General features: G+C 45.6%; 1 protein-coding gene across 2 annotated transcripts in view; it reads right to left on the reverse strand.

Moving 5' to 3' along the window:
- CSTPP1 (centriolar satellite-associated tubulin polyglutamylase complex regulator 1) overlaps window positions 1-26,550 on the reverse strand; it is a 129,641-nt gene that overhangs the window by 41,793 nt on the left and 61,298 nt on the right. For both annotated transcript variants that reach the window (XM_066583372.1, XM_066583373.1), the window contains exon 3: window positions 10,109-10,239. In XM_066583372.1, the coding sequence (XP_066439469.1) occupies window positions 10,109-10,239 (131 nt within the window). The remainder of the gene's footprint in view (window positions 1-10,108; window positions 10,240-26,550) is intronic.

Here is a 26,550-nt window from a genome sequence, read left to right on the forward strand (position 1 = left end):
AGGGTTCGTTTCGAGTTACGAACCCCATTGAAGTCAATGGGCGACCCGAGCATTTTTGTATGGGACCTATGCTCCGCTAAGGTTTTCATTTGTGAAAATCTGGGAAATTCAAGAAAGTGATGGGAACGACACAGAAACGGATAGGGCAGGCGAGGGGCTACATGTTGGGCTGCATCTCAAGTTCCCAGGTCCCACTATTAAGCCACAATAGCGGCAAGAGTGCCCCCCCCCCCCCCAACAATTTTTACTTCTGAAAAACCCTCATTAGCAAGGCACACCTTAGCTAAGCACCACACTACCTCCAACAAAGCACAATCACTGCCTGCGGGACACAACGCTGCCACTTCTCCTGAGTAACATGCTGCCCAACCGCCCATTTCAGTAATAGTAGCAGTCAAGACAGGCCCCAGTAACAATTCCAAAGCAGCAGTATAGGGGGAGCGCAGTATTAGTTCCATTTCAGTAGTAGTTGCAGTCTAGACAGGCCCCAGTAACATATCACTAGCAGCAGTATAGGGGGAGCACAGTATTAGTTCCATTTCAGTAGTAGTAGCAGTCTAGACAGGCCCCAGTAACATATCACTAGCAGCAGTATAGGGGGAGCACAGTATTCGTTCCATTTCAGTAGTAGTTGCAGTCGAGACAGGCCCCAGTAACATATCACTAGCAGCAGTATAGGGGGAGCACAGTATTAGTTCCATTTCAGTAGTAGTAGCAGTCTAGACAGGCCCCAGTAACATATCACTAGCAGCAGTATAGGGGGAGCACAGTATTTGTTCCATTTCAGTAGTAGTTGCAGTCTGGACAGGCCCCAGTAACATATCACTAGCAGCAGTATAGGGGGAGCACAGTATTAGTTCCATTTCAGTAGTAGTTGCAGTCTAGACAGGCCCCAGTAACATATCACTAGCAGCAGTATGGGGGAGCACAGTATTAGTTCCATTTCAGTAGTAGTTGCAGTCTGGACAGGCCCCAGTAACATATCACTAGCAGCAGTATAGGGGGAGCACAGTATTAGTTCCATTTCAGTAGTAGTTGCAGTCTAGACAGGCCCCAGTAACATATCACTAGCAGCAGTATAGGGGGAGCACAGTCTTAGTTCCATTTCAGTAATAGTAGCAGTCAAGACAGGCCCCAGTAACAATTTCGAAGCAGCAGTATAGGGGAAGCACAGTATTAGTTCCATTTCAGTGGTAGTAGCAGTCAAGACAGGCCATAGTAACATATCACCAGCAGCAGTATAAGGGGAGCACAGTCTCTTTCACATTTCAGTAGTTGCAGTATAGACAAGGCCCCAGTTACATTTATGTAGCAAAAGTGTAGGCCAACCCCACACACCTTGCTGTACCATGAGTACAGGCAAAGCCCATAAAAATTACTAGGATTACACTGTAGGCGAGGGTCCAAAAAAATTGGTGTACCAACAGTACTAATGTACCTCAGAAAAATTGCCCATGCCCAACCAAGAGGGCAGGTGAAACCCATTAATCGCTTTGGTTACTGTGGCTTAATTTGTAACTAGGCGATCATATAACGGACACAGCAGAGCCAGGAAACAATTATGCGCAAGCCTGTAGACCTAGGTGCGTATGACTGAGCTACTGGAATTCACAGGACAGAACCAGTCAAGTGGCCAAAGGCCAGTGGTAGGCCTTAAGTATTTTGCTTCAATTTTTTAAAATGGTGAGGTGAAAAACCAGACAGACACCGTATGCAGCGTATATATGTATACTCTTTCCCTCTGGCGGGATGATGGCGATCATGTAACGGACACAGCAGAGCCAGGAAACAATTATGCGCAAGCCTGCTGCAACGCTTAGCTGGGTAATAATGAGCGACTACTACCCCCAGCAGACACGCAGTAAACTGTAGACAGTCACAGGCTTAGCTGGGTAATAATGAGCGACTACTACCCCCAGCAGACATGTAGTAAACTGAAGACGGTCACAGGCAGCCCAAATATAGTATTTTTTTCCAATTTTTGGGAGAAAGCCCACTGCCTATATAGCCTGTATATGGATTTCCCTGTTGGAGGAGGACTGTGGTTATTGAAAGCACAGTGCAGCCAGAAAAAATTATGCGCAAGGCTGGGTATTAATGAGCGACTACTACCCCCAGCAGACACGCATTAACTGTAGACGGTCACAGGCTTAGCTGGGTAATAATGAGCGACTACTACCCCCAGCACACACGCAGTAAACTGAAGACGGTCACAGGCAGCCCAAATATAGTATTTTTTTTCCAATTTTTGGGAAAAAGCCCACTGCCTATATAGCCTGTATATGGATTTCCCTGTTGGAGGATGACTGTGGTTATTGAAAGCACAGTGCAGCCAGAAAAAATTATGCGCAAGGCTGCAGTAACACCTAGCTGGGTAATAGTGAGCGACTACTACCCCCAGCAGACATGCAGTAAACTGAACACTGTCACAGGCAGCCCAAAGATTTTTTTTTTCCAATTTTTTTGAAAAAGCCCACTGCCTATATAGACAGTATATCTCTTTCCCTGTACCACTGTCCCTGCCTCAGCAGTACTGCCCCTATACTCAGTAAAATGACTGCAGACTGAGGACGCTATGGTCTGCACGCCCAATATACAAAAAAAAAAAGTGCAAAACTGCTAAAAGCAGCCTCAACAGTACTGCACACGGTCAGATGTGGCCCTAAGAAGGACCGTTGGGGCTCTTGAAGACGAAGATAACAGCCTAACACTCTCCCTATAGCAGCTACAGCAGCAACAGCACTTTCCCTAATGTCTCTCAGCGTGCATCTGTGGCGAGCCGCGGCCGGCCCCAGTTTATATACGGGTGTCACCTGATCTCCCCAGCCACTCACTGCAGGGGGGTGGGATGGGGCTGGAACTTCACAGGAGGAAGTTGTAATGCCTTCCCTGTGTTTCTATTGGCCAGAAAACGGCGCCAACTTTTCTGGGAAGAAAATGGAAGTGACTTGAACACCACGTGGTGCTCGTCTCGAGTAACGAACATCTCGAGTACCTTAACCCCTTAATGACACGGCCTATTTTGGCGTTGAGGACCAAGCGATTTTTTGGTATTTTTCCATCTCCATTTTTCAAAAGCCATAACTTTTTTATTTTTCCGTGGACGCGGCCGTATAAGGGCTTGTTTTTTGCGTGGCGATCTGTAGTTTTTATCGGTGCCACTTTTGGGTATATAGATAATATCGTAAAATTTTTTATTTTTTTTTTTAATGATAACAGGGAGAGAAAACGCATCAATTCTGCCATAGATTTTTTTTTTTTTTTACAGCGTTAATCATGCAGCATAAATGACACACTACATTTTTTCTGCGGGTCGGTATGGTAACAACGATACCAAAATTGTTATTTTTTTTTAGGTTTTTACACTTTTTTGCAATAAAACCCCCTTTTTTTTGGAAATCTTTTTTTTTTCTCTATAGCTGCATTCAAAGTCATGTAACTTTTATTTTTCTATGTACGGAGCTCTTTAAGGGCTTATTTTTTGCGAGACGAGCTGTAGTTTTTATTGGTACCATTTTGGGAAATGTACGGCTTTTTTGATCACTTTTATTGCATTTTTTGTGAGGCATAGCATTTTGCCTCTGTTTTTTAGCGTTTTTTTTAACGCTTTTTGTCGTACAAAATAAAAAGCGTGTTCAACTTTTTGTACACGTCGTTACGGACGCGTCAATATCCAATATGTGGGGTTTTAGTTTTTTTTCCCTTTTTTTATGCTAATATTAGAAAAAGAATAAAAAAGGGTTTTTTTTACATTTTTCTTTTTTTTTACACTTTTCTTTTCTTTTTTTTATACTATTTGAGTCCCTCTGAGGGACTTGCATCACTGTGCCTATGATCGCTGTCATAAGGCATGGCAGAGCTACTGCTCTGCCATGCCTTATCGCTTGTACAGCGATTATAGGCACAGGCAATACAGGACGCCAGTGTCTGGCGTCCTGTTGCCATGGTGACAGGCCGGGCTCTCGCGATAACATCGCGAGTTCCGGCCGGAGACACACAGGGATCGCGATCCCTCTGTGAACTCTTTCCCTGCCGCGATCTACTTAGATCGCAGCAGGGAAGGGGTTAACAGCGGCGGGCGCATCTCCGATGTCCCCCCGCTGTTGGAGCAGGACGCCGGCTGTGACTGACAGCCGGCTCCCGCTGCGGGATAGCGCGGGATCTTATGTGATCCCGTGCTATCTCCAGGACGTACCGGTACGTCCTTTTGCGGGAAGTACCAGGCTCCCGGGACGTAACGGTACGTCCTGGAGCGGGAAGGGGTTAATATTCGAAGGAGCATCAAGCTCGGACGAGTACGCTCGCTCATCTCTAGTACGAATGCCTATTAGTACCAATTAGCAGCGTGTGAGCCGCCGGGAGCTGAATTTATTCAGAGGACCGTCAGCTCTTCTCTAAATAAATTCATTTTGTTCTGCCGGTGGGGCTGACAGCGGAGACAATGCAATTACCTGGTCTCAGCGAACAGAGCACAGCGTGCGGTCTTATCAGCTGTTCTGCTGAACAAAGGTTTTCAAGCCGAACTGAGAACAGTTCGGCCGAAAACTGAAAGATGGGCACATTTAGACACAACGATTATCACTCAAAAGATGGATTTTGAGCTATAATTTTGAGGCCCTAGAGAAGAACTGAACACCTGCATTCGGGTTCCCCAACAGGTTTCAGCTGATTGCTGGTGATCTCAGCAGCAAGATACTGTGTGATCACCCCATTGTCAAAAAGGAAAGCAGGCAATCTCTTTAAAAGGGGGCTTTCTGCTTTGGACAATCCCTACATGTTAGAAGAGTCTCTTGATAATAATCTGACCACAATGTGCCCTCCCACCAGCGGGATCCCCCGCAGTGATCAGCTGTCATCTGTGGGAACTCCTGGCACTAAGGCGAAAATTTACGAAGACTAATATTCCAACACTGGACTTAATATAATTTCTACTGGCACAGGATGCAACTAATGCATTCATACAGTATATTAGTCGCATCTTGGCTCTTCCATGTGCCGAAACAGAAATCTAGGGCAGCTAGGACCTGGAAGAGTTCCGGTATAACTTTGTAGAAATTTAATTAGTAAATTATACAGTAATATGCTGGTCTGGCACGGCCATGTCCCCTCTGAAAGCCCTGCCCACTTTTTACAAAAACTTTTCAAATGGGTGATTGGTTCTTCCATCATGACAACTCACCTGCCCACCCAGCAGAGTGTTGAGCAATTTTTAACAATACACAGCATGACACCCTTGCCTCACCCTCCGTATTCTCTTGATCTCACTCCGTGTGACTTTTTTTTACGAGTGCTGAGAAAAGTGGAAACGGAAACAAAATTTCACAGCTGTTGCTCGTATGAATCCGGCGCAACAAAATAGGCAAAAAATTGACCAACTTTAAAAAAAAAAAAAAAAAGAATTAATGGAGCTTAACGCAACCTTCCCCAACAACGTCAGTCAACATACCATCTCAGAAGGGTTCCGCAGACATTAACCCAACAACAGAAGCCTATAGTAGTAACGCCCCACCCATCAGAAGAAGATTCGTGTTCCTCTTGGGTGCCCCTCGTATACCTTTATACAATCTGAGATTTAAACACAAAGTAATTGATCCCTAGTTTCTTCTCATACTGTAAACTTTCCCGCTCTTCTACCCTCCCGACGGGTGGTGTTCTGCATACCTTCCATCTAGGCTACGTTCTCAGGTACAAGTCCCAGCTCGGCAGGCTCAGCATGCTAATTAGAGGGGAATTTTTTGCAATATAAACTGCAAAATTAGAGCGCTAGTTTTATTTGTTCAACTGACGAAGGGAGGAGACGTTACACATACCGAGAAGGACGACAACGGGAAAAAAAAGAGAATAAGAGATGGCAAGTTGGGACGGTATCGCTGGATAATACTCCGCTGTGACAGTTATAATGTTATTTCACGGTTAAGGACTTTCCAAGTCTTCATATCCCATGATAGGTCACGTGTATACAGAACCCTTCATCAGAGATTTATTATGTTTAACAAAGGAACGTCATCTAAGGAGCAATCATGGAAATGCTACACAACTGCAGGTCACCATTATAGAACCATGGACTCTTCTCTCCCTCAGTCCGTTATTCCCATCTTAGGCTGGTTTCACATGGGTGACAAAAATCGTGCGATTTTCTCGCGATGTGACAGTGCTGCAAATCGCATGTATGTGAAGCCCATGCTTTCTTATGGGCTCCTTCACAGCGATGTTTTGTAGCCCGACATTGCGAGACAGAAAAAAAAAATAGGGGGGTTGCTAAATACTACCATGATTTGCGCTGTTTTGTAGCCCATGTTTCCCTATGGAGCCTTCCTTTTGTTGCATCGCATTGCACAATCACCTAACAGCCGCTGTTCACTCCACTGCGTCTTCGCTGTAGGTCCCTGGAATGTGCTTGTAGTTTTCCCTCAGCGCCTCCAGGTCAGGGGTTCAAATTATCCGCCTCCACGAAGTGCTGGTTTGATTGGTTTTTGAGCACCGCGGCTCAGCCAATCAGAGCCAGCGCTCAATGAACTATTTACAGCCATTCAATGAATGGCTGTGATGAACCAATCACAGCCATCCACTGAATTCTATGATTGGCTGTGATTGGTTCTTGAGCACCTCAGCCAATCAAGCCAGCTCTTTCTGGAGGTGGGGACTTTGAACCCCTGGACCTGTGGGAAAGAGGCTGACCTCTCATCTCGTTGTCTGCGCACCCCATAAACCATGGAGAGAAAAACTTTACCATACATGCCCAACACTTACTGAATGAGATTGGGTAGACTTCATTTCATTAAGGTAACCATACCAAGCAACTGGCCCAATATCACAACTTTGGTCCACTGAGAATAATGCTTACTAATGATTCAGTAATACAGGTGTCATATACTGTACTTTTCCAATCATGAGTGATGAAAGTCCCTTACCAGGCCGAATATGGCACTTGGTTTGGTCAAGTAATCTCATATTATTCAGTAGGATCATATTTATGTGCTTGTGTTCCAAAGAGTTAAGTCATGTGGCTGCTATGTGGACCCTGAACAGCACAGAATGGTGGCACAGTGTCTCAAAAGTTAAAACTTTTCCCTTGCACCAAGGGTTTGAATCTGTTAAAGGGCAACATTTACATGATACTTGTATGTTTTTGTGTTTGTGTGGGTTTCCTCTAGATACATGAATGGTCTCATAATCTTCTATTGACCATAAATCTGGGGACCAGGCAGCCACGGACATTGTCTATGTTGTGGGGGCTTCCTGTGAACCCCCTTGTGTGTGCGGATGAGCATCATCCTGCTGCCTCTTGGAAGCTGCCATGAGAGGAACACATGTGGATGCAGGATGTCCTGAACATATCGCTGAGCTGTCCTTGTCCCTAGTACCACCACTAGGGGTGACCGACTGTTGTATGCGATGGCCCCTCAGACCATCACACCAGCAGGGGGCAGTGTGCCACTCCACAGCAAAGGCAGGATTGAGGCGCTCGCCCCAAGGTCTCCAGACATGAACACGGCCATCGTCAGCGCGCAAACTAAACCTGGATTCATCACGGAAGACAACCCGATTTGATTCCGCAGCGTCCAGTTTCATCATTCACAAAACCACTGGAAACGGAAGAGGTGAGTGTCAGTGGCCGTACATGTAATGGGGGCCGGGAGATCAAATGTCCTACAGCCAAGCACCTGAAATGGTACCAACAGACACAGGAGCCTGATATGATGGTGCCCCCTGTCTCTGGATGGCAGACAACAAAACAGTTGGAGCTGCTTGCGTTTGTCAGATGTTCAGACCATCCTCTGTACTAGTTGTCTTTCGAGGATGTTTGAGCCCGGTCACCTTGTTTGTGTGCCCTCATGCATCCACTGGTTCCAACAACAGTCTGGTCAGAACGTCAATACGACCCTCCAGCTTCTCTCATCCCAATAATGCCCCCCTCTCAGACTCTAGTAACGAGGTGAAATTTCTTCTCTGCGTCGTAGAGGCGTCTAGTGGCCAACAAGCTCTACACAAGCAGAAGAAGAGGTCACTACACACAAGGAGCCTCCGTGAGCCTTTTAAAGGCCAAGGGGGGAATTACTTCTATGGCCTCCGGTGACAAGACCGTTCATCTAATCACCACAACTCTCATCATTTACAGATCTGCCTGAGATGGAACCGCAGGACAAATTGTACAGCAAAACGACGACTTCTTCTAGGGGTGTGATTTTTTTTTTTTTACAAAGAATATACTTTGAAGTTGGACTCATTAGGGTGCTAATCATCATCAATAGGGTGGCACCGCATTGGCCTTTCCCCACCAGGATTGCCTAGAGTGACAGTCCCCATCCTTCAAGTGTATACGGAGAGAGCGGTCATTCTACATGATAGCGGGGAGAGGTCAGTGTGGCGCCACCCACATGACTAGGAGCGCTCTTCTGAGCAATTTTTAAAATATGTTTGTTCTGAAACTTTACAACTAGGGATGAGCGAGCATACTCGCTAAGGGCAAATGCTCGATCGCGCATTGCCCTTAGCGAGTACCTGCCCGCTCAGAAGAAAAGGTTCGGATGTCGACGGCGGGCGGGGAGAGCGGGGAGGAATGGAGGGGAGATCTCTCTCTCCCTCTCTCCCCCCCGCTCACTGCCGCAACTCACCTCTCACCCGCGCCGGCAGCCGAACCTTTTCTCCCGAGCGGGCAGGTACTCGCTAAGGACAATGCTCGCTCATCTCTATTTACAACGTTTCAGAACAAAACATACCCAGGCTAGATGAACATACCTGTCCTGAGGATTTTAGCTCCACAGATCAATTTCCACACTAATTTTGTGTGGATTTTTTCCGCAGCATGTAGATGACATTTTGAAAATGACGCAGATTTTTTGTGAATAGAGTCCTAGTGGAAACATGGCATGAACAAGTATGAACATAGTCTAACCCACCTAAAAGGAGCGCCAATCTTGTTGATCGGTGCTTGTCTTGACGGCAGCTGTCGGCCCATGTGAAAGGTCCCTTAACTGGTTTCTGGTAAAACTTTTCTAGTATGTGGATATTTTTGAGATATGGGGTCACGGACTGATGTAAATAGGGGCACTCTTTGTTAAGAGCTGCAGCATATATTAGTCCTAAATAAGCAAAAGGGAAATAAATAGATTAAAGTGACCCCTTTGGTCAGGGCAAAAATCTGTCCAGTACTAGACCGAGTAGATTATCTGCAGTGGTTGTTTTCTGCCGTCCCTCCGATCCACCGGATCCTGTTTTTGGTTGACCAAGATAGCTGATGCAATCTTCAGTCTACCTAACCGTCTCAGTCCCTTGGTAGTTTTAGACTACTAATGCACTATACCTGCTCTATGATTGGCCAGAGCTGCTCATGTGATTAGTGCTGGCCAATCAGAGAGCAGTGAAAGTTGTGCCTTAGGTACTTGAAAAATCGGTGCCACAATCTTGGATGGGTGAAAACAGATTTGAAACTTGTGGATAGGGGGGGCGGCAGAGAAAACAACCGTAAGGCAATATACTCCCCTCCTGCCCTGGGACAAAGCTTTGTGCCAAAAACCGAAGTGTCGCTTTAATTCCACTTTCTAGCCAGCATTGAGAACCTTAGCAAGATTGATCTCTTCAGACGTAATACAATATTGGCAAGGAAGAGTATAAAGAAGAGTCACAGAAAGAGTGTAGGGGGGGCAAAAACAAATTGCAAACTGGAAGGGGGGGGGGGGGGGGGGCGGAAAAGCAGAATCAGGCAGGTGCAGTAGTAGCCGGCTCCATGTTTATTTTTGCCACCGGCTCTCCTCTATGTACACATTCATAAACCCTAGATGACATCCATAAGCAGCAGGAAACCTGATTAATTATTCATTAGAGTATTTTCTACCCACTTGTTTCGGTAGGTGCGCACAGACCATAGTGGCCTGCCTCAGCTGAAGAAAACAAGTAATTTCCATTCCTCCTTTCGAACTGTCTTAGATGTCCATATTGTCTCATTATAGGATGAAAAATTCATAATATCCTTCTTAAGCTGACAAAGCCGCAGATTACCAGCCCCCCCACTGCGGGATTTTAAATGCAGATGGTACCCACATCAAAGCATATCTTCCGCTTGCAATGCAAAAAAAATAATAACCCCCCACTGTCTGCTCGCTCTTACCTCCATTCTTAGCGATTGTCCTGAAACACCTCCAGAAAAGTCGTAGAAAAGATGCTCTGTTGTGTGGGGTGCAGCGAACAAAGGCAAACTCTCTGAACAGGACGTGAGTTCCCTGAGCAACACTGGAGAAACTATGGAGGGAGAGGAGAATATTAATATAATAATATTCATTCATTCATTCATTCATTCTAAATACCATCAGAATCTCATTGTCGCCCCCTGCTGAGAAATTAAATTTGTCTGCTTTTCTATGAGAAGTGGGGGAAGGGAAGCGACAACAATGCTGTACATAGTTTTAGCTAAGAAAAATGGTTGTCAGTATTCACGTTCATTCAGTTATTGGCCTGATGTACTAAGACAGACTGCTGCCCCCTACAGACAAAAATGGGAGGCTCAAAATACCATTACTTTGGTCTTGCCATATTTTTGAATTGCATGCAATAACAGTAATTAGAGTTGAGCGAACATACTCTGCCAAGCTTGATGCTCGTTCAAGTATTAGCGTACTCGATGGTGCTCGTTACTCGAACGAGCATCAAGCCGTGTTCGACAACCCCCCAGTTTTTGGTTCCTCCCCACGTGCCAGTTTTGGCCCCTCCCCACCGCAGCGCGCGTCAATGGCAAATTTTTTGTCTCGCAGGCAGGGGAGAGAGGGGGAGATGGGGAGAGGGAGAAGGAAAGGGGGAGGGACTGGGGGAGGGAGTGGGAGAGGGAGAGAGAGACAAACTTGAAAAAAAAACCTCGGGACCTGGCGTCCCACATACAAAAATGCTCGAGTCTCCCATTGTAGTCTACGGGATTCATTACTTGAGTAGCGCTCTCGAATTTTACGAAAAGCTCGACTCGAATAACGCGGACCCGAGCATTTGGGTGCTCGCTCATCTCTAACAGTAATCTTTGATTGAACTGGGAACCGGCGAACCAGTGAATGGGTAGGAGAATGGCAAGAAAAGAGAGGACCACATAAATTTAACCCCCCCCCCCACACACACACACACACACACACACACACACACACACACACACACACACACACAGCTCCCTTCTGGTCCCAGTAAAAATCTTGTCCTGGAAATCGTGGATCTTGACTTTTTATTTAGAAAACCAAGTCTTAAATACCATATTAAGAAATTCTAAATAAGTTACAAGCTCCCCCATTCAGGACTCTTCTTGATTATCCAGAACAATGTCTGGAGGACCCAGATGTAATGCTTTAATTCACCTATGGAGGTGCTGCAGATTAACCGAACCCTTGCTGCATACTCCCCAAAGATTATAGTGGATCGCTGAGGGTCCCACCAGCAGGAAACCTTATTCTAAGGTGTTCTTTCTAACTGAAAGGATTGTCAAATGCAAACAACCCCTCCATTGTTTAATTAAAACCAGTTTCCTTTATGTTCATAAGATTCAACATTGTTGGCCGCACATTCCCTGTTCACATGGGAAGATGTGCTGTCGACAATGATGATTTTTTGTCCTGCACTTACTGACAAACAAGTGTTGGGTGACCAGTGGCACCATCATACATCTGCTAACAAGACAAATGAACATTTCTAGGAACGCTCTTGCCTGATCGTCGGGCCGTGTGAAAAACGGACCCCCGTTATCAGGACAAAATTCTGTCCTGGGGCCAGAGGGGATAAATTGCCTGCAGTTGTTCTTCCCTCTTGTCCTTCTAATCCAGGTCAAGTTTTCAGCTGTCCAATATGGCCGACACAATCTTCAGACTACTTAATCCCCACAGTGCATTGGTAGTGTTAAACTACAGCCGAAAACCGGAAGGGGTAACAGGACAACTGCAAGTATTATACCCCCTTCCCCCTCTTGTCTAGGGCAGAATTTTGTCCCGAAACCGGAGGGTCACTTTAAGACATGAGATCTTACATCCTGAATTGAGGAATTGTGTAATATACTGTATAATGAGGACTAATGTATTTTGTACAGGGGTGTAGCAATAGAGGGTGCAGAGATATGCATTGAGGATCTGGTCCATGAGAAGGCATTGCTACAGATTTGGCATTGGGACCCATAAACGTCAAGTTACGCCTCAGCTTTTGTACATTTCGAATTGGGCTGTTTATATGAAAGCCAATGTGTTGTAAGAGGGGCTTGGTAGGGGGTCGTGATATTAGGACAGGGTAAAGTGTTTCATGTTTTTAAAAAGTTGCCAGTTGATAAAATATACTGTGTTTGAAATGTTCACATGAAATGTTATTGTAACTCTAGATGTTGGACGCATGGGTGCATAAATACAAAATCGGAAGGGTTCAAGAGAGTGTGATACAGAGCAAAATGGCACTGTGGGATGAATGATAGTCCGATGGGATGGTGGCATGATTCAGCAAGGAAGAGGGGAATGCTGTAGTAAAGATGTGGTAGAGTTGAAGCTAGAAGTTCTTGTGAACTACTGGAGAAAGAGCGTTTCGTGAGAGCATCGATGGTCCAGGTGGAGGAACCAGAAGCTGCAATGTCAACACCAAGTTTGAGAGGATCTTCTTGCATTTACGGCTAAGCTAACAGCAACTGGAAGACCCCCTTTCGGAGAGAAAGTTGCCGCTGTTCACGGATAAAACTCCTGTTTCTTGTTCAAAGCAAGTCTGGGTGAAACGTCATCTTTCCAACCAGCAATGTAAGCGCACTGTAAGCCATACGGCAAGGTCTGCAATAGGGCCTTCACCCAGAGATACCTGGTTCCGGTGACGCCGCATTGACATTTTTTGAAGAGCCAAGCAGTTTCCTTTGCAGTTTGTTGATAGTCAAATCTGTCTGAGGTCTCCCCTGACCAGAAGATCTTAGTGTTACAAATGGTTCACAGAATATCAGAAATAAACGCCCCCCACAGGTCAAAATCTACGGTCACAGCCACAAAACATTTCTAGAGATTCATGGGCAAAAAAACGCATGCAAAAGCATGGAATTTTCACTGAAGATGCGTGCATGAAAGATCTTTAAAGTGCAAATAGATTGAAAAAAGCCTGCACATGCGCTCACATCAATGTCCACCGAAGCAATGGGAAACCACAGTATTTGGAGAAGTACTTAGATGCTCTGTTCCTTTTTATCCTGACCTGAGTATCTAACACGTCCCCCTTTTCTTATCCCCTCCCTATTCTTAATTAGGGACAGATAGGGAGAGTCAGGCGAAATTCCAGTGTCGGGGTCGCCTTTTCAGGGCGGTTACTCTGCTTGGCCATCTAGATATTATAGTTTTGAATATTATAGTGTTACATATGGCCCTCAGAGTTGTTTGACAGTCATTTACATACCCCCCTCCTTTATATAAATATTCTGGGGAGTTGGGTGTGAGAGATGTCAACAGAATAATCATTTCAGATGACAGTTAAGAAATACTATAACAGCTTTAAGCTATTAGTGGCTCCCAGACTTCCGTCATATCCTTGGAAGACCCATCTTGTTGATATGCAATTCATGCAAGTCGACTCCATTACCATGACCATGCTTGGATAGAAGCAATATCGCTAAGCAGCAAACCATATTAGTGAAGAACAAAATTTGGATTCAGGATGTGTTTACAGAAATCACGAAGCATCTGGAAGCATCCGCAGACTAAAGAGGCTGTTATGACGTTCAAGAAAAACATATAGAAGTGAACTGTGCCCAGAAAGTGAAGGAAAATTACACATACGTATAATTTGAGTCTCGGAGTAGATAGTTGCCTAGGCTTAGGAGGAAACATCCAGAAATAAGTATGATTCATCAGCCAATTTTCAAAAACATGGGAGAAATAGGTCTGCGAAAGCGATACACGTCACCTAAACAATATAAATGAGTGCAATTCTCGTTTACTTAACCCAGCATACATACATTTGGGGTAAGATTACTGGAAAACGGGGTTGTCCCGCGAAAGCAAGTGGGGTTATACACTTCTGTATGGCCATATTAATGCACTTTGTAATGTACATTGTGCATTAATTATGAGCCATACAGAAGTTATCAGAAGTTATTCACTTACCTGTTCCGTTGCTGGCGTCCCCGTCTCCATGGTGCCGTCTAATTTTCAGCGTCTAATTGCCAGATTAGACGCGCTTGCGCAGTCCGGGTCTTCTTCTTTTCTCAATGGGGCCGCTCGTGCCTGAGAGCGGCTCCTGGTAGCTCCGCCCCGTCACGTGCCGATTCCAGCCAATCAGGAGGCTGGAATCGGCAATGGACCGCACAGAAGCCCTGCGGTCCACTGAGGGAGAAGATCCCGGCGGCCATCTTCAACCGGTAAGTAAGAAGTCACCGGAGCGCGGGGATTCAGGTAAGCGCTGTGCGGATTTTTTTTTAGGTCCCTGCATCGGGTTTGTCTCGCGCTGAACGGGGGGGCTGTTGAAAAAAAAAAAAAACTGTTTCGGCGCGGGGCAACCCCTTTAAGCTCTGCTGCCCTCCTCGGAGATCCACGATTTCCAAGAAGTAACAAAGGAGAGTGTTTTATACTTTTCTACCCTTCACAATTCAATTCTGAAGCAGCGGTGACGACCTACTTATCACCCTGACAGTCGAGATTTTAGATGTCCATTTTTGACTTTGTGAAGAGGCTGGGTCAGCGTCAGCATCCAGCAAACCCAGGCAGATGCCAGTGCCCACTGAGCCTGGGGTGCCCACTCAAGCCGAAAGATCCAGTCCTGAAATCAACTGTATCCACATCTTTAAAACGCGAGCACAACGGACAGCGGTACTGCAGGAAGCGGAGCTCTTTCTGTTCTATTGCCCAGAGCCTTCTCTGTGACACAAGTGGCGCGATTATCTCCTTGAGTTGCTTGTGTCATTCCACACGATCCTGGCAAGAAGAGGCCAAGAAGAGGCAAAGCATGGAAGACACCGTGGGAGTAATATAGGAATGGAGGGGAGTTTATTATTTTAATGACAGGGTACAGTGGAGCCTTATTAATTACTCAAGGGGTGCATTGAGCCTATAAATGACTTGGGGGCACAGTAAATGACTCAGGAGGCAGTGGGGCATAAAATGACCTAGAGGACACAGTGGGTCTTTATTAAGGGAGTTGTCTGGTTACAACATTCCTTTCATAAAGCTACCTGTAGTAAAATAATAAACTGATCAGTACCTACCCCTCCGCTGATACGGGGTCCCAGGGCTGAAGCGTTGTGATCCCGCAATTTGTTGTGACAGCTGACGTCATCAGAAATCAGGTAACTACTGCAGTCACCGCTCATTCTGGAGTTCAGTAATGTGACACTGCCGTAGTCACCTGACAGCTTGACAAAGACTCCGCATAAGAGTCGAAACGTTGCCTCTTATGCCAGTTAGGAAATAAAGACTTTGCACCATATTTGCTGCCCTCTCTCCATCTACCCATTTCCTGACTTCCGGTGGCGTCAGCTGTCACAACAAAAGCCGGGACCACAGCGAGGATGCAGCGCTGGATCCCAGTGGTGGCGACAAAGTAAATACAGGCAGTCCTATTATTCGGTAACTGGACAACCCCTTTAATTCCCATGGAGGCAGAGCAGGCATCTAAAATACTAAGGAAGCATAATGAGCCTTTAAATGGAGGAAGTACGGGGTCTAGAAATTATTAGGGGGGGGGCACAGCGGGGCCTATAAATTGCTAAGGCGGCCCACTGGCGGCTCATCGCCCAAGGGCCCATGTACACCTTGGCGCAGGGCTTGCAGATGGGGTACCGTCGTTTATGAGGAGGGCACCAAATATGTTGATCATACATTCGCCATGTATAGTAAAATTTTTACTTCTGACTTGAAGGTTGCTTTAAGAGAAACAATGGATGACTTTTCAGGCAATTGTACAATAAGTTGTCTCTCGGGGCAATCAGGAACCAATGACAGGTTAAACATTTTCTTGAAAACTGGTGCCAGACAGTATGCAAACAAACAAAAAAGTTTGGGCAGGTTATTATCTACCCCTGCAGCCTTTTTTACGCTCAAAGTTTTCAAAGATTTATAATACACATCATTATCAGATACCCAAAAGGGCGTCTCCACTGCCGTAGCCTCGAACGTTGAACTGTCATCTTGAACCTGATCCTCAAATCTTAAATTAAAATCACTTAATTGCTCCATTAATTCTCCAGTTGGTGACATCAAAGATTTAATATTCCTTTTCCAACTTGTTAATTGCCTCAACGTTTTCCCTAATCCCACAGCATTGCACCTCAGACCCAACCGATGAACAGACGTGATGGCGCGGTCCCTGAAAAAAAAAACTGGCAACCTTATTTCCTAGTTCGGAAAAAACACCTTTAAGAAATCTGTTGTTTCCAGTGACAGACCTCACTAATACTGTATATGGCCAGCTTTACCCTTGGTCTGTGTAGTTTTGCAAGGGCTGTAAGAGGGAAAAGAGGTGAATGGGAGCAACTCCATCCAATCACCGCTGTTTTTAAAGTTTGATGCGAATGGAGAAAGCGATTCCCAGATAAATAAATTTCATAGTTGAATGAAACTTTCTCTGTGGTTGTAATGTTTATGTAAGGGATTCCAATATCCGAGCAAAAGGATCATTTATTGTGGAAAACTGACCCCTTGTAGGGAGGCTCTAGTACCCTGTTGTACCGCCTCTAGCTTGGATACAAGATGTGATACGGGTGGGCATGGAGGCTCTAGTACCCTGTTGTACTGCCTCTAGTTTGGATACAGGATGTGATACAGGTGGGCATAGGGGCTCTAGTACCCTGTTGTACCACCTCTAGCTTGGATGCAAGTTGTGATACAGGCAGGCATGAAGGCTCTAGTACCCTGTTGGGCCACCTCTAGCTTGGCTACAAGATGAGATACGGGTGGGCATGGAGGCTCTAGTACCCTGTTGGGCCACCTCTAACATGGATACAAGATGTGATATGGACAGGCATGGAGGCTCTAGTACCCCGTTGTACTACCTTTAGCTTGGATACAAGATGTGATACAGGCAGGCATGGAGGCTCTAGTACCCTGTTGTACCGCCTCTAGCTTGGATACAGGATGTGATATGGGTGGGCATGGAGGCTCTAGTACCCTGTTGTACCGCCTCTAGCTTGGATACAAGATGTGATACAGGCAGGCATGGAGGCTCTATTACCCTGTTGGGCCACTTCTAGCTTGGCTACAAGATGAGATACGGCTGGGCATGGAGGCTCTAGTACTCTGTTGGGCTGCCTCTAGTTTGGTTTCAAGATGTGATAATGGAGCCATACTGGTTCTGTATGGTATCCTGCTGCATTATCACTCCACATTCGCTGTAACTCAGCCTCCAGATCGTTCAAACTCATAGGCTGTCAGAGTTGGCATCCCAGATGGTTGCATACATGTTCTATTGGCGAATAACTTGGCGATGGGGCAGCCAGGGAAGTTCAGCAATGTTGTGCAGGCATTCCTGTGACATCCTTGCTGTGTGCGGCCGAGCATTATCCTGCTAGAAAATTGCCTCTTGGATGTCCTGCCATGAGAGGAACACGTGTGGCTGCAGGATGTCCCTCATACCACTACTAGGGGTGACCTACTGTCATAGGTGATGGCCCCTCAGACCATCACACCAGAGAGGGGAGTGTGCTGCTCCACAGCAAAAGCAGGATTGAGGCGCTCACCTCGAGGTCTCCAGACATGAACATGGCCATTATATCAACAAATAAAAGGTTATCAGCAGCACTTAATCAACACTACTCTATGGGAAGTGGATCACTGATGAATGCTCCAGGGAAGGATCCTGACTCTGGAACCCAAGGCCATCGTCAGTGGCCAAACTAAACCTGGATTCATCATCGTTCACAGCACCACTGCAAACAGGGTGTCAAAAGCTGTACACGTAATGGGGGCCGCGAGACTAAATGTCCTTCAGCCAAGCACCTGGAAATAGTTCTGACAGACAGAGGGGTGTAACAATGCTGCCACTTATCTCTAAATGGCCGACAACGAAACAGTTGGAGCTGCTCATGCTTGTCAGACAATGAGACAATCTTCTCTGTAGGTGGTTTTTAGGGGGCGTCTTGAGCCCGGGCACTTGTATGCATGTCTTCACGCATCCACTGATCCCAACACCTCCTAACAGTCTGGTCAGAACGGCCGGTGGGAGACAATTCATTGATAAGACCATCCAGCTTCTCACATCCCAATAATGCGCCCCCTCTGTTAAGTGGGTGAATTCTCTTGAACTGCATTGTAGAGGCGTCTAGTGGTCAACAAGCTCTACACAAGCGGAAGAAGAGGTCACTACTAGAGATGAGTGAGCATACTCGCTAAGGGCAATTACTCAATCAAGCATTGCCCTTAGCGAGTACCTGCCCGCTCGGAAGAAAAGATTCGGCTGTCGGCAGCGGGCGGGGAGAGCGGGGTGGAACGGAGGGGAGATCTCTCTCTCCCTCTCTCCCCCCCCCCCCCTCCGCTACCCCCTGCTCACTGCCGCAACTCGCCTCACCCGCGCCGGCAGCCGAACCTTTCCTTCCGAGCGGGGAGATATTCCCTAAAGGACAATGCTCGATCGAGTAATTGTCCTTAGCGAGTATGCTCGCTCATCTCTAGTCACTACACACAAGGAACCTCCGAGAGCCTCTTATAGGCCAAGGGGGGAACCGCTTTTAGGGCCTCCGGTGACAAGACCGTTCATCTAATCACCACAACTATCATCATTTGTATATCTGCCTGAGATGGAACTGCATGCTGGGTTTTGCAGGAAAACAAATCCTCCTTCTAGGGCTGGAGTATTATTTTTACAAAGAGTGTAGAATCTCGATGGAACACGATATATACTAGATGTTCAATTCGATGTGGACCTTGATGACTGCCCTTCTGTCAGTTCATGACAGGTGTCAAGCTAGGCAAGAAAAGCAATTGTAAGAAATGCCTAGTGAATGCTAGGGCTATCAGATCATTCAGAAACTGATGTACGATGTTTTCATTCCTCAGACAGGGCACTATGCCATGCTTTTTTAAGTAGAGGCATTCCTGGATTCAGTCTCTAAACCACAAATACTGTTTAAAGAGGACCTATTACGTCCTCAGATGAGCGGGATGGGCGGCATACCTTTACAGCCCTGCCGATTCCTCTCGTGTCTTCAGTTTTCTTTTAGCCCCCCCGGCCCATCCCTGTTCACCTACAATGGATCTGGTTACGTTTGAAGCTGAATGCAAGTCCACTGTCAAGTGGGCGATTTCCATTGACCAGTGTCAATGAAATGTCAATGGGCTGTGAAGATCAAATAAAGACACCGCTTGTTTTTGGACCACATTATACCTGTCTGCTGCCTGCCTGATTCTTGCCTAGTCTTATTGTCATGCAAGAATTCCACATGTCTTGACCTCGGCTCTATAGCTTGACCACGTCCTTATCTGCTCCTCCAATATTGCACCACGGTTGTGCTGACCAGTCTGTGTCAGCAGCTACAGCACTAAGACTATTCTTAGGGATCTTTGCAGCAAAGACCAGATCCCAACTGGTGGGGTTAAAGGGTGATAACCAGGATTCTACAGATGCTGCTCTCAGGAGTAGCCCCAAGTCAAATCGGTCAATCGCTTGGTGGTTGTACACCCACTTGTCTGACAGATTGGTTATTAAAGCCGTGGTTTATCAGTGCACCGCAAAGAACACTGCTCAAAACTCAGATATAGAATATCAAATCCCGATCTCTGCTAGGTTCTGGTATAGAATTTCTTCCATTTTATAGAACTGCCAAACACAGAAAACCACTGGTTAACAAAACGCCAGTCCTACGTGATTCCTAGACACCTGCACTGCTGAGTACACAGGATATATGGAACATTGTGATTGCAGTGTATGTACAGCGTGGCCTATGAGGCTACCCGTGCTCCAGGCAGAGAGACATATTTCAATGAGCTCCATTGTCTCTGGTTGTTTTAAAATTAGGTTTGGGCACTATGCCAAGGCAGGAGAAACGTTTAAGCAATCACAGAAACCTGTAGACAAGTAACATAAAAGGTCATAAGATGCCAGGTACCACCCCTACTCAAACCCCTTCTTCAGTTCTGTGCCAAATTGACAAGTCTTGACTGACTCTCCTAAAAGAAAATCAGCGTCCTAGTCAAAGATTTCCCTCAAGGAGTAACAAAGAAGATAAAAAAAACACCATAAATTAATCACAAAACTGAATCAAAACAAGAAAACCCAACAAATCAGCAATAATGAGACACATGGCAATGAAATGTATACAGGCATAAATTGCCAGGTGCAAACGAGCTCAACGCCAGAGCTGATGAGAGAAATGGAGAACAATTTCAGGGCTATCAACAGTTCCTCAAGTCTTTAAACTCAATAAAAAGGCAATATGTTTCATCGGTCGCTCCAAGGAATTAACAAAAACATAAATTCAGAATTTTTGTCTCAAAGCGAAGCCAAATTCAAACTTCACAAAACAATGTATCCTAATGGGTGAATAGGGCAAAATTTGAAGTAGATGAAAACTTTTGCTTATCTTTACCTCCAAGCACAATTTTGGCTTAATTTGCATTTTATGAAACATCCATCCTCAAATCACATAAAACAGCATTGGGATTTGTGACCAGGTGCGTTGTCTTGTTGGAAGTATGGCCAACCATTCCCAGAGTATTACCACATTGTCAGCAGCACATTATTGTCTAGGATGTCAAGGTTCACCTCCATGTTCATGGTTCTTGTCACTACAACCAATGAACTGAGACCATCATGCCACATACACCATCCCCAGACCACAATGAATGAAGCGTCCGCCGTACTCAACTGTTGGCACAACACATTCAGGCAAAAGGCGTTCCTCAGACATCCTCCACACCCATGTATATCCATCTCATGTGAAGATGGAGTAGCGTCCCTCCACAGAACGTTCCTCCATTGCTCAAGTGTTTAAAGGATGACGCTTTTTGCACCACTATAGATGGGACATTCCACTTCGTGATGAGCATCTGTATATCCAATAGTGTGCAGCTCCCATCACCAATTATGACTGACACCTCCAAGGGTCGGCATCTGATGTAGCCTGGTGTAGGACATGTGACATGCTAATAAGACACAATCCATCCTACTAATAGGGGTGTTCAAATGCTTTTGGTAGGATAGTGTATACATAGTTAAGTTGAACCTTGACTAAGGTTTCTACCAGGCACTAGACCAATGGCCCCCGTTGCGGTTTATACTTGGAGCCTGATACCAGTACACATTTTTTCATTGGCAAGCGCCGATATCCTTTCATAATGACCCAGTATGTGCAGTCATATTACTTTTCATTTGGACTGTATTCTCCTTTTTTGCCAGGCTAAGCAGCATTAGGAATGTCAACAATGTTTCCTCGGCATACAGATATAGCATGGCATACAATATTTCAGGTTGCTGGACCCGAAAGCTAAGTAATTCCTTGCTGAATATGTAGAAAGGACCTAAAAAAGCCTGTGCCGCATGAAGGGCAAAGTACTGCTTGTGTAGCGCATAAAACATACAAGCACCCAAGTACATGTAGACACGTGTACTGAAATGGTGGCAAGCAATGCAGTTGCTAGACAACCTGAAAATAGTCCGCAAAATAAACTACAAGGAGGTCCCAGCACTAAGGACCACTAGGGAACATAAGTGATGACAGTACATCAATAATATGCACTTCCAGCACTTTTAAAATCTAGACTGTATCCTCAAGAGACCCCTCGTAAGGCTGACCCCACTGCAAATGTAATGCCTAACAAGCTTGGTGCACAAGGCTAGCGGAGATTAGACATTAGGAGGTTACTCATTATACACCAGTCACCTGCTCCTTATAAAGGTCACCAGCTTCTTTGATGGTTGCCTTTCCACACTGTTGGTTGGGTTGGCGTTCCTTGAAATATAGTTGAAAAAGTGACACCATCTACAAACATTGTAGCTTTCGACATTTCATTATTTGTTAGAAGGTTCCTCTGTAGATAATCGCAAGCTGCTGGGAGATAAAGATAATTTGGCCCTTTTCTGGTGCCAATCACCCATGACAGGAGTTCTTCATGATCTAGGACTGCCACTAAAATTAAGCTGCCAAAGCGTTAAATTGGCACAGAACCAGGAACCCAGTGAGGAGAGTATGAACTTTATTTTAACAAGACCAATCGGGGCAAACAGGCAACGCGTTTCGTGGTTGTACTAACAGCTTCGTCAGCAAGATTACTCCTCATTTGGATTGGATACTCATCCTTTGTCTGGCTGTACAGTCTTAGGAACGTCAGCATTGCCAGGACTCTATAAAGTGTAGGTGTTGGGGGAAGGGGGGGAGGGGTCGAGCCTCCTGCACTCCAGTTGGCAGTTCTCTCCACTGAGCCATCCAGCCCTTGGATAGCTCCTCTGCTAACACCTAGTAATGATCTTGTGGTTCCGGGTCTGTTCCCCTGTCCTGACCATGCTTCTGTTCCAGATTAGGCTCACTATAAAAACCTGGCCCTGCTACTCACACAACACATAATTATTGCTTTTCAGAGCCTTAGTCAAGCTCCACCATCATCCTGCTCCTCTGCAAGTGACTTGAGAACTTCCATTATCGACCTCTGGCTTCCCTCCTGACAACGCTATCCACCTCTTCCTTTGTACTGCAACTTGAAACCTTCCGTTATCAACCTCTGGCTTACCTCCGACTACTCTCTGGACCTGAACAGCTACTACACTAGTGGCTCCAACCTGGTGCCAGAAATGCTACAGTAGGATTGGCACCAGCATGACATTTGGTTGAGCCAAGGCAGTAAAAAAACAGAGACGCGGACATTCAGCAGCTAGATGTGCATACACTACCTATCTATGAGACCAAAAGAGTCTTGGGCAGAGGTCAGAGAAGGAAGATACAATGAGCCACTGTCCTGTATCAGACTTATAGACCTGAGTTGCAAATCAGTGTGAAGTCGTACCCTCAAAACTACACCCACATATTACTCGTGTTAGGTTGGGTGCACACTCACCATATGTGCGAGCTGTAGCTGAGAGGTTTGGGCACAACTTGCATCTGACAGCACACAGACAACAGTCCCTGTGCTGTCCTATTTACACAGGCACAGCATATTGACATGCATGTGATCTGGACAAAAAAATTGGACATACAGTGCATTTTTTCACGTGGACCATCGGACCACTTTGTGAAAAAAGTCAATGTGCATAACCCCAATGGGCTATAATGGGGCCATGTGCAGCTTGTGACAGCAAATGACCCCAAAATATGCTAGTGTGCCGTGATCTAGGAGTGTATTTTCTGTAAAGGTGCCAGTTTTGTGGTTCTGTGACTTTTTTTGTGTGCAAAATTGCTGCAAGTAGTCAGAACTGGCTTGTGTAAATACAGACTAAACTTGGCTGGTATTTTCTTGGTGAAAACAGTGGGATCCCCATCATGTCTACACATTTACTAATATTACAGCACCTGGGTAGACAACATCTATGTGCGTGTTCTTGATTAAACCCGGAACAAGAATTCTCTTCTGGGGCTCCATAGCAGACACCTGGTTTGCCTCTATGGTACATACACCCTTGCCTGGCAGTGACTGCACAGTTCCCTAACAGTGCCCCCACAGGGGAAATAAAGCATTACAACCTTATTGAAATCACGGGGCTGTCCATGTAATTTAAGGACATACTGGATCCTCCAGAACGAAAGATACTCTTTAAAGCCACTCTTGTTCTGGGTAATAGATAAGGGTCTTGAACAGGGATCTTCTTCTATTAACTTCCCTGAAAAGGTATTGGAAAATAGGATTTCTAAATCAGAACATCCCTTTAATGGCTGTTTAAAGGGTAAGATGCAACAACGTTTTAGTAAAAAAGAATACCCCTTCGATCAAGGCGACACACTGGCGTGTGCCGTAACTCAACCTTCTAGTGTTGTGTGCAAGGCATCGGGCACGGTCCCCTCCTTCAGGTCACAGTCTATAAAGTAAGAAGAACTTACTATTTGAAACAGACTGAAAAGTATGGAAAGAGAATAGACGTCAAGTTGGGATTGGGGGAGATGGCGGAGGTTATTAGTGGTTGCATTGAGGCTGGGACTCAGTCAGTAACTGGTTTGGCAGGCACATTCTGTTCTGGAGGACCCACGCTCGCCAACCCAGTTCCAGATAGTGCAGAATGACAGCTGCTGGAAAAGACTCAACAGAGGAAGCAATTCTAGGCTGAACAAACATCAACCTACATACCTGTTAGTTAGTAATAAAGGACAGTACCCTGGCGCTGAACCGTAGTGGGCGAACTTGGGAGAGCAGTACAATCCACGTTACTCATCATTCAGTTACACGAGCTCAGCCGTAGAGAGAAATGTTCATCCTGCCTTCACAAGTATTTGTAGACCTGTCATCAGTGATACGCTGTCCTACATGCCACTGCTATAATATGCACTGAACTCCTATTCAAATGGTTAAAAAGGTTGTCCAAGTTGATTTTTTTTATCCAAGACATATTTCCCATGTAACAACATAACAAACAAGCATATAATCCCTTCTCCCAGTTAACTATTTCCCATGCCACTGCTCGGTCCTCCGCTGTTTGTTAGCAGGCTGTAGTCAGCTCATGTACAAAACATCACTGGCTGCTGCAGCCAATGACAGAGCTTAGCAATCTAACCCTGAGCTTGGTCATTGGCTGCAGCAGCCCGTGACATACAGGCTGCTGCAGTCTGTAAACATCACAGCATGGTGGAGACCAAAATTGGCAGTGCTGCACATAGCGTTGAGCCTAGAGAAGCGAGCATATGCCCGTTTGTTACACTATCTTTATACCTGCATTCAGGTGTTCCGTTTTCCTGCACTGTTATGGGAGCAAGAAAAGGGAATCCCCCGGCCGAATGGATGTATCTTATGATGGAACGAACTGCGCCAAATGGATCACATTCACTTTAATGGTGTCCATTTAGTCTTCGTTAAACTGTCCGCATTTTACTGGACAAGTAAGTCCTTCATGCGGGACTTTTTGTTCCTGCATGTTGTGCTGAATCTGCGATTGAACTTCTTATATGGAGCGAGCGTTTTTATCTACGAAAGCCTGACCCCCTCGCTTCTCCTTAGGAATAGTCCTTTGTGTTCCTAATATTATGACGACCCCCTTTAATAATGAGCTCTACATCTACTCAGCTAGAATTTCTTGGATCATGATTTGTGTAACTACTAAAACAGCTTGCATATCTGTCAGATGCCACAGGGCTGAAGGGACAGCTGGGATTTAATACTTGGCATTCTGCTCATTAAAATCCTTTTAAGGAGTTCTATATACTGTATCTGACATAGCGTATATCACTGAAACAACATGTCCTTCAATTTTCTATTTATTAAGGGACATTCATAAAAGATTTTACGCCAGTTTTCCGATTTTTTTAAAAATTGTAAAGTGGGAATTTGCACAAAAATGTGCGACTTTTTGCTATCTGAGCCACTGTCCAATGATTTTTTTTTTAATAGGGGCATGGCTTTCAGGAGGCAGCATGGCCACCCCAGACTGAAACATTTAGGTATAATTTACGGCAGAAGCTGCTGTAAATTATACCAGAAGTGAACGCTGGACCGGATTTGGCGTACATTTCTGAGTAGGCGCACAGGAGGTACCTAAATGCTCCTAATATATGAAGAGCCTCTTCAAATATTAGGCGCATCTCACGCTGGCAGAAATATTATTAAGACTGGCGTTTCAATTGCAATTTTTAACAAAGTTCCGCCACTAGGTTTTGAAATTGAGGCCCCCAAGCATGGATTTTGGGGACCACCACTGAGATCAGAGGTTGTATTAATTCACATAAAGAGAACTTTCAATATGAGCTCCGTCCCTACTTGTACGCTATTCAAAAGAGGCAAAAAGGGTCACCCTCCCCCCCAAGAGACGAAGAGCTTTCTTTCAAAGTAGTCAGAACGGTACATTTCTGATCCTTGAGAGTGAATGTAAACTGTGCCTGCAATACCAGGCCTGGCCACTGCAGAGAGAACGGAGCTGTCTGCTTCCTGCAAAAAGCAGCTCAGTGCATGAGCACACTGAACTGCTGTTTGTAGGGGGTCCCAGACGGTGAACCTTTGCTGATCTACTAATAGCAGCATATCCTCCGGATAGGCCATCAATAGTTTACAAGAGTGCAAAATCCCCTCGAGTTTCTTGGACCGATATCATACTTGTCCGTGTGAATACACCCTTAATTAGGGTACGTGATAAGGAGTTTCATGGAGAACTCCTCCCTGTGTGAAAGGTCCCCTGACGATGAGCTGCTGCTATCAGTGGAGGAAGTCCTCAAATGAAGCTGTGAAATCAACGGGCCATCCCTATAATGCGCCAAATAATCCTCATCCCCTAGAGAGGACAACACTTTTTGCAAAGGCTCACTGCGTTGGGGAATAAAGAGACATGTATGAAATGGCTTCCTTCCTTTTAGAGGAAAGCTAATTTGCATATATTTTTCCCATGGAGCATTTCCTGAAAATAAATCTCTATTCACCAGCTGCGCCTCTTCAATTGTAAGCAGTAACCCCCTGAGGTGATAGAGGGAGGGAGGAAAGGTCTACGAGCAGCCCACCCATTTAAAAGTCACTAACATTTTGT

The sequence above is a fragment of the Eleutherodactylus coqui genome, chromosome 11 (assembly GCF_035609145.1).
Source record: "Eleutherodactylus coqui strain aEleCoq1 chromosome 11, aEleCoq1.hap1, whole genome shotgun sequence".
Taxonomy (NCBI): domain Eukaryota; kingdom Metazoa; phylum Chordata; class Amphibia; order Anura; family Eleutherodactylidae; genus Eleutherodactylus; species Eleutherodactylus coqui.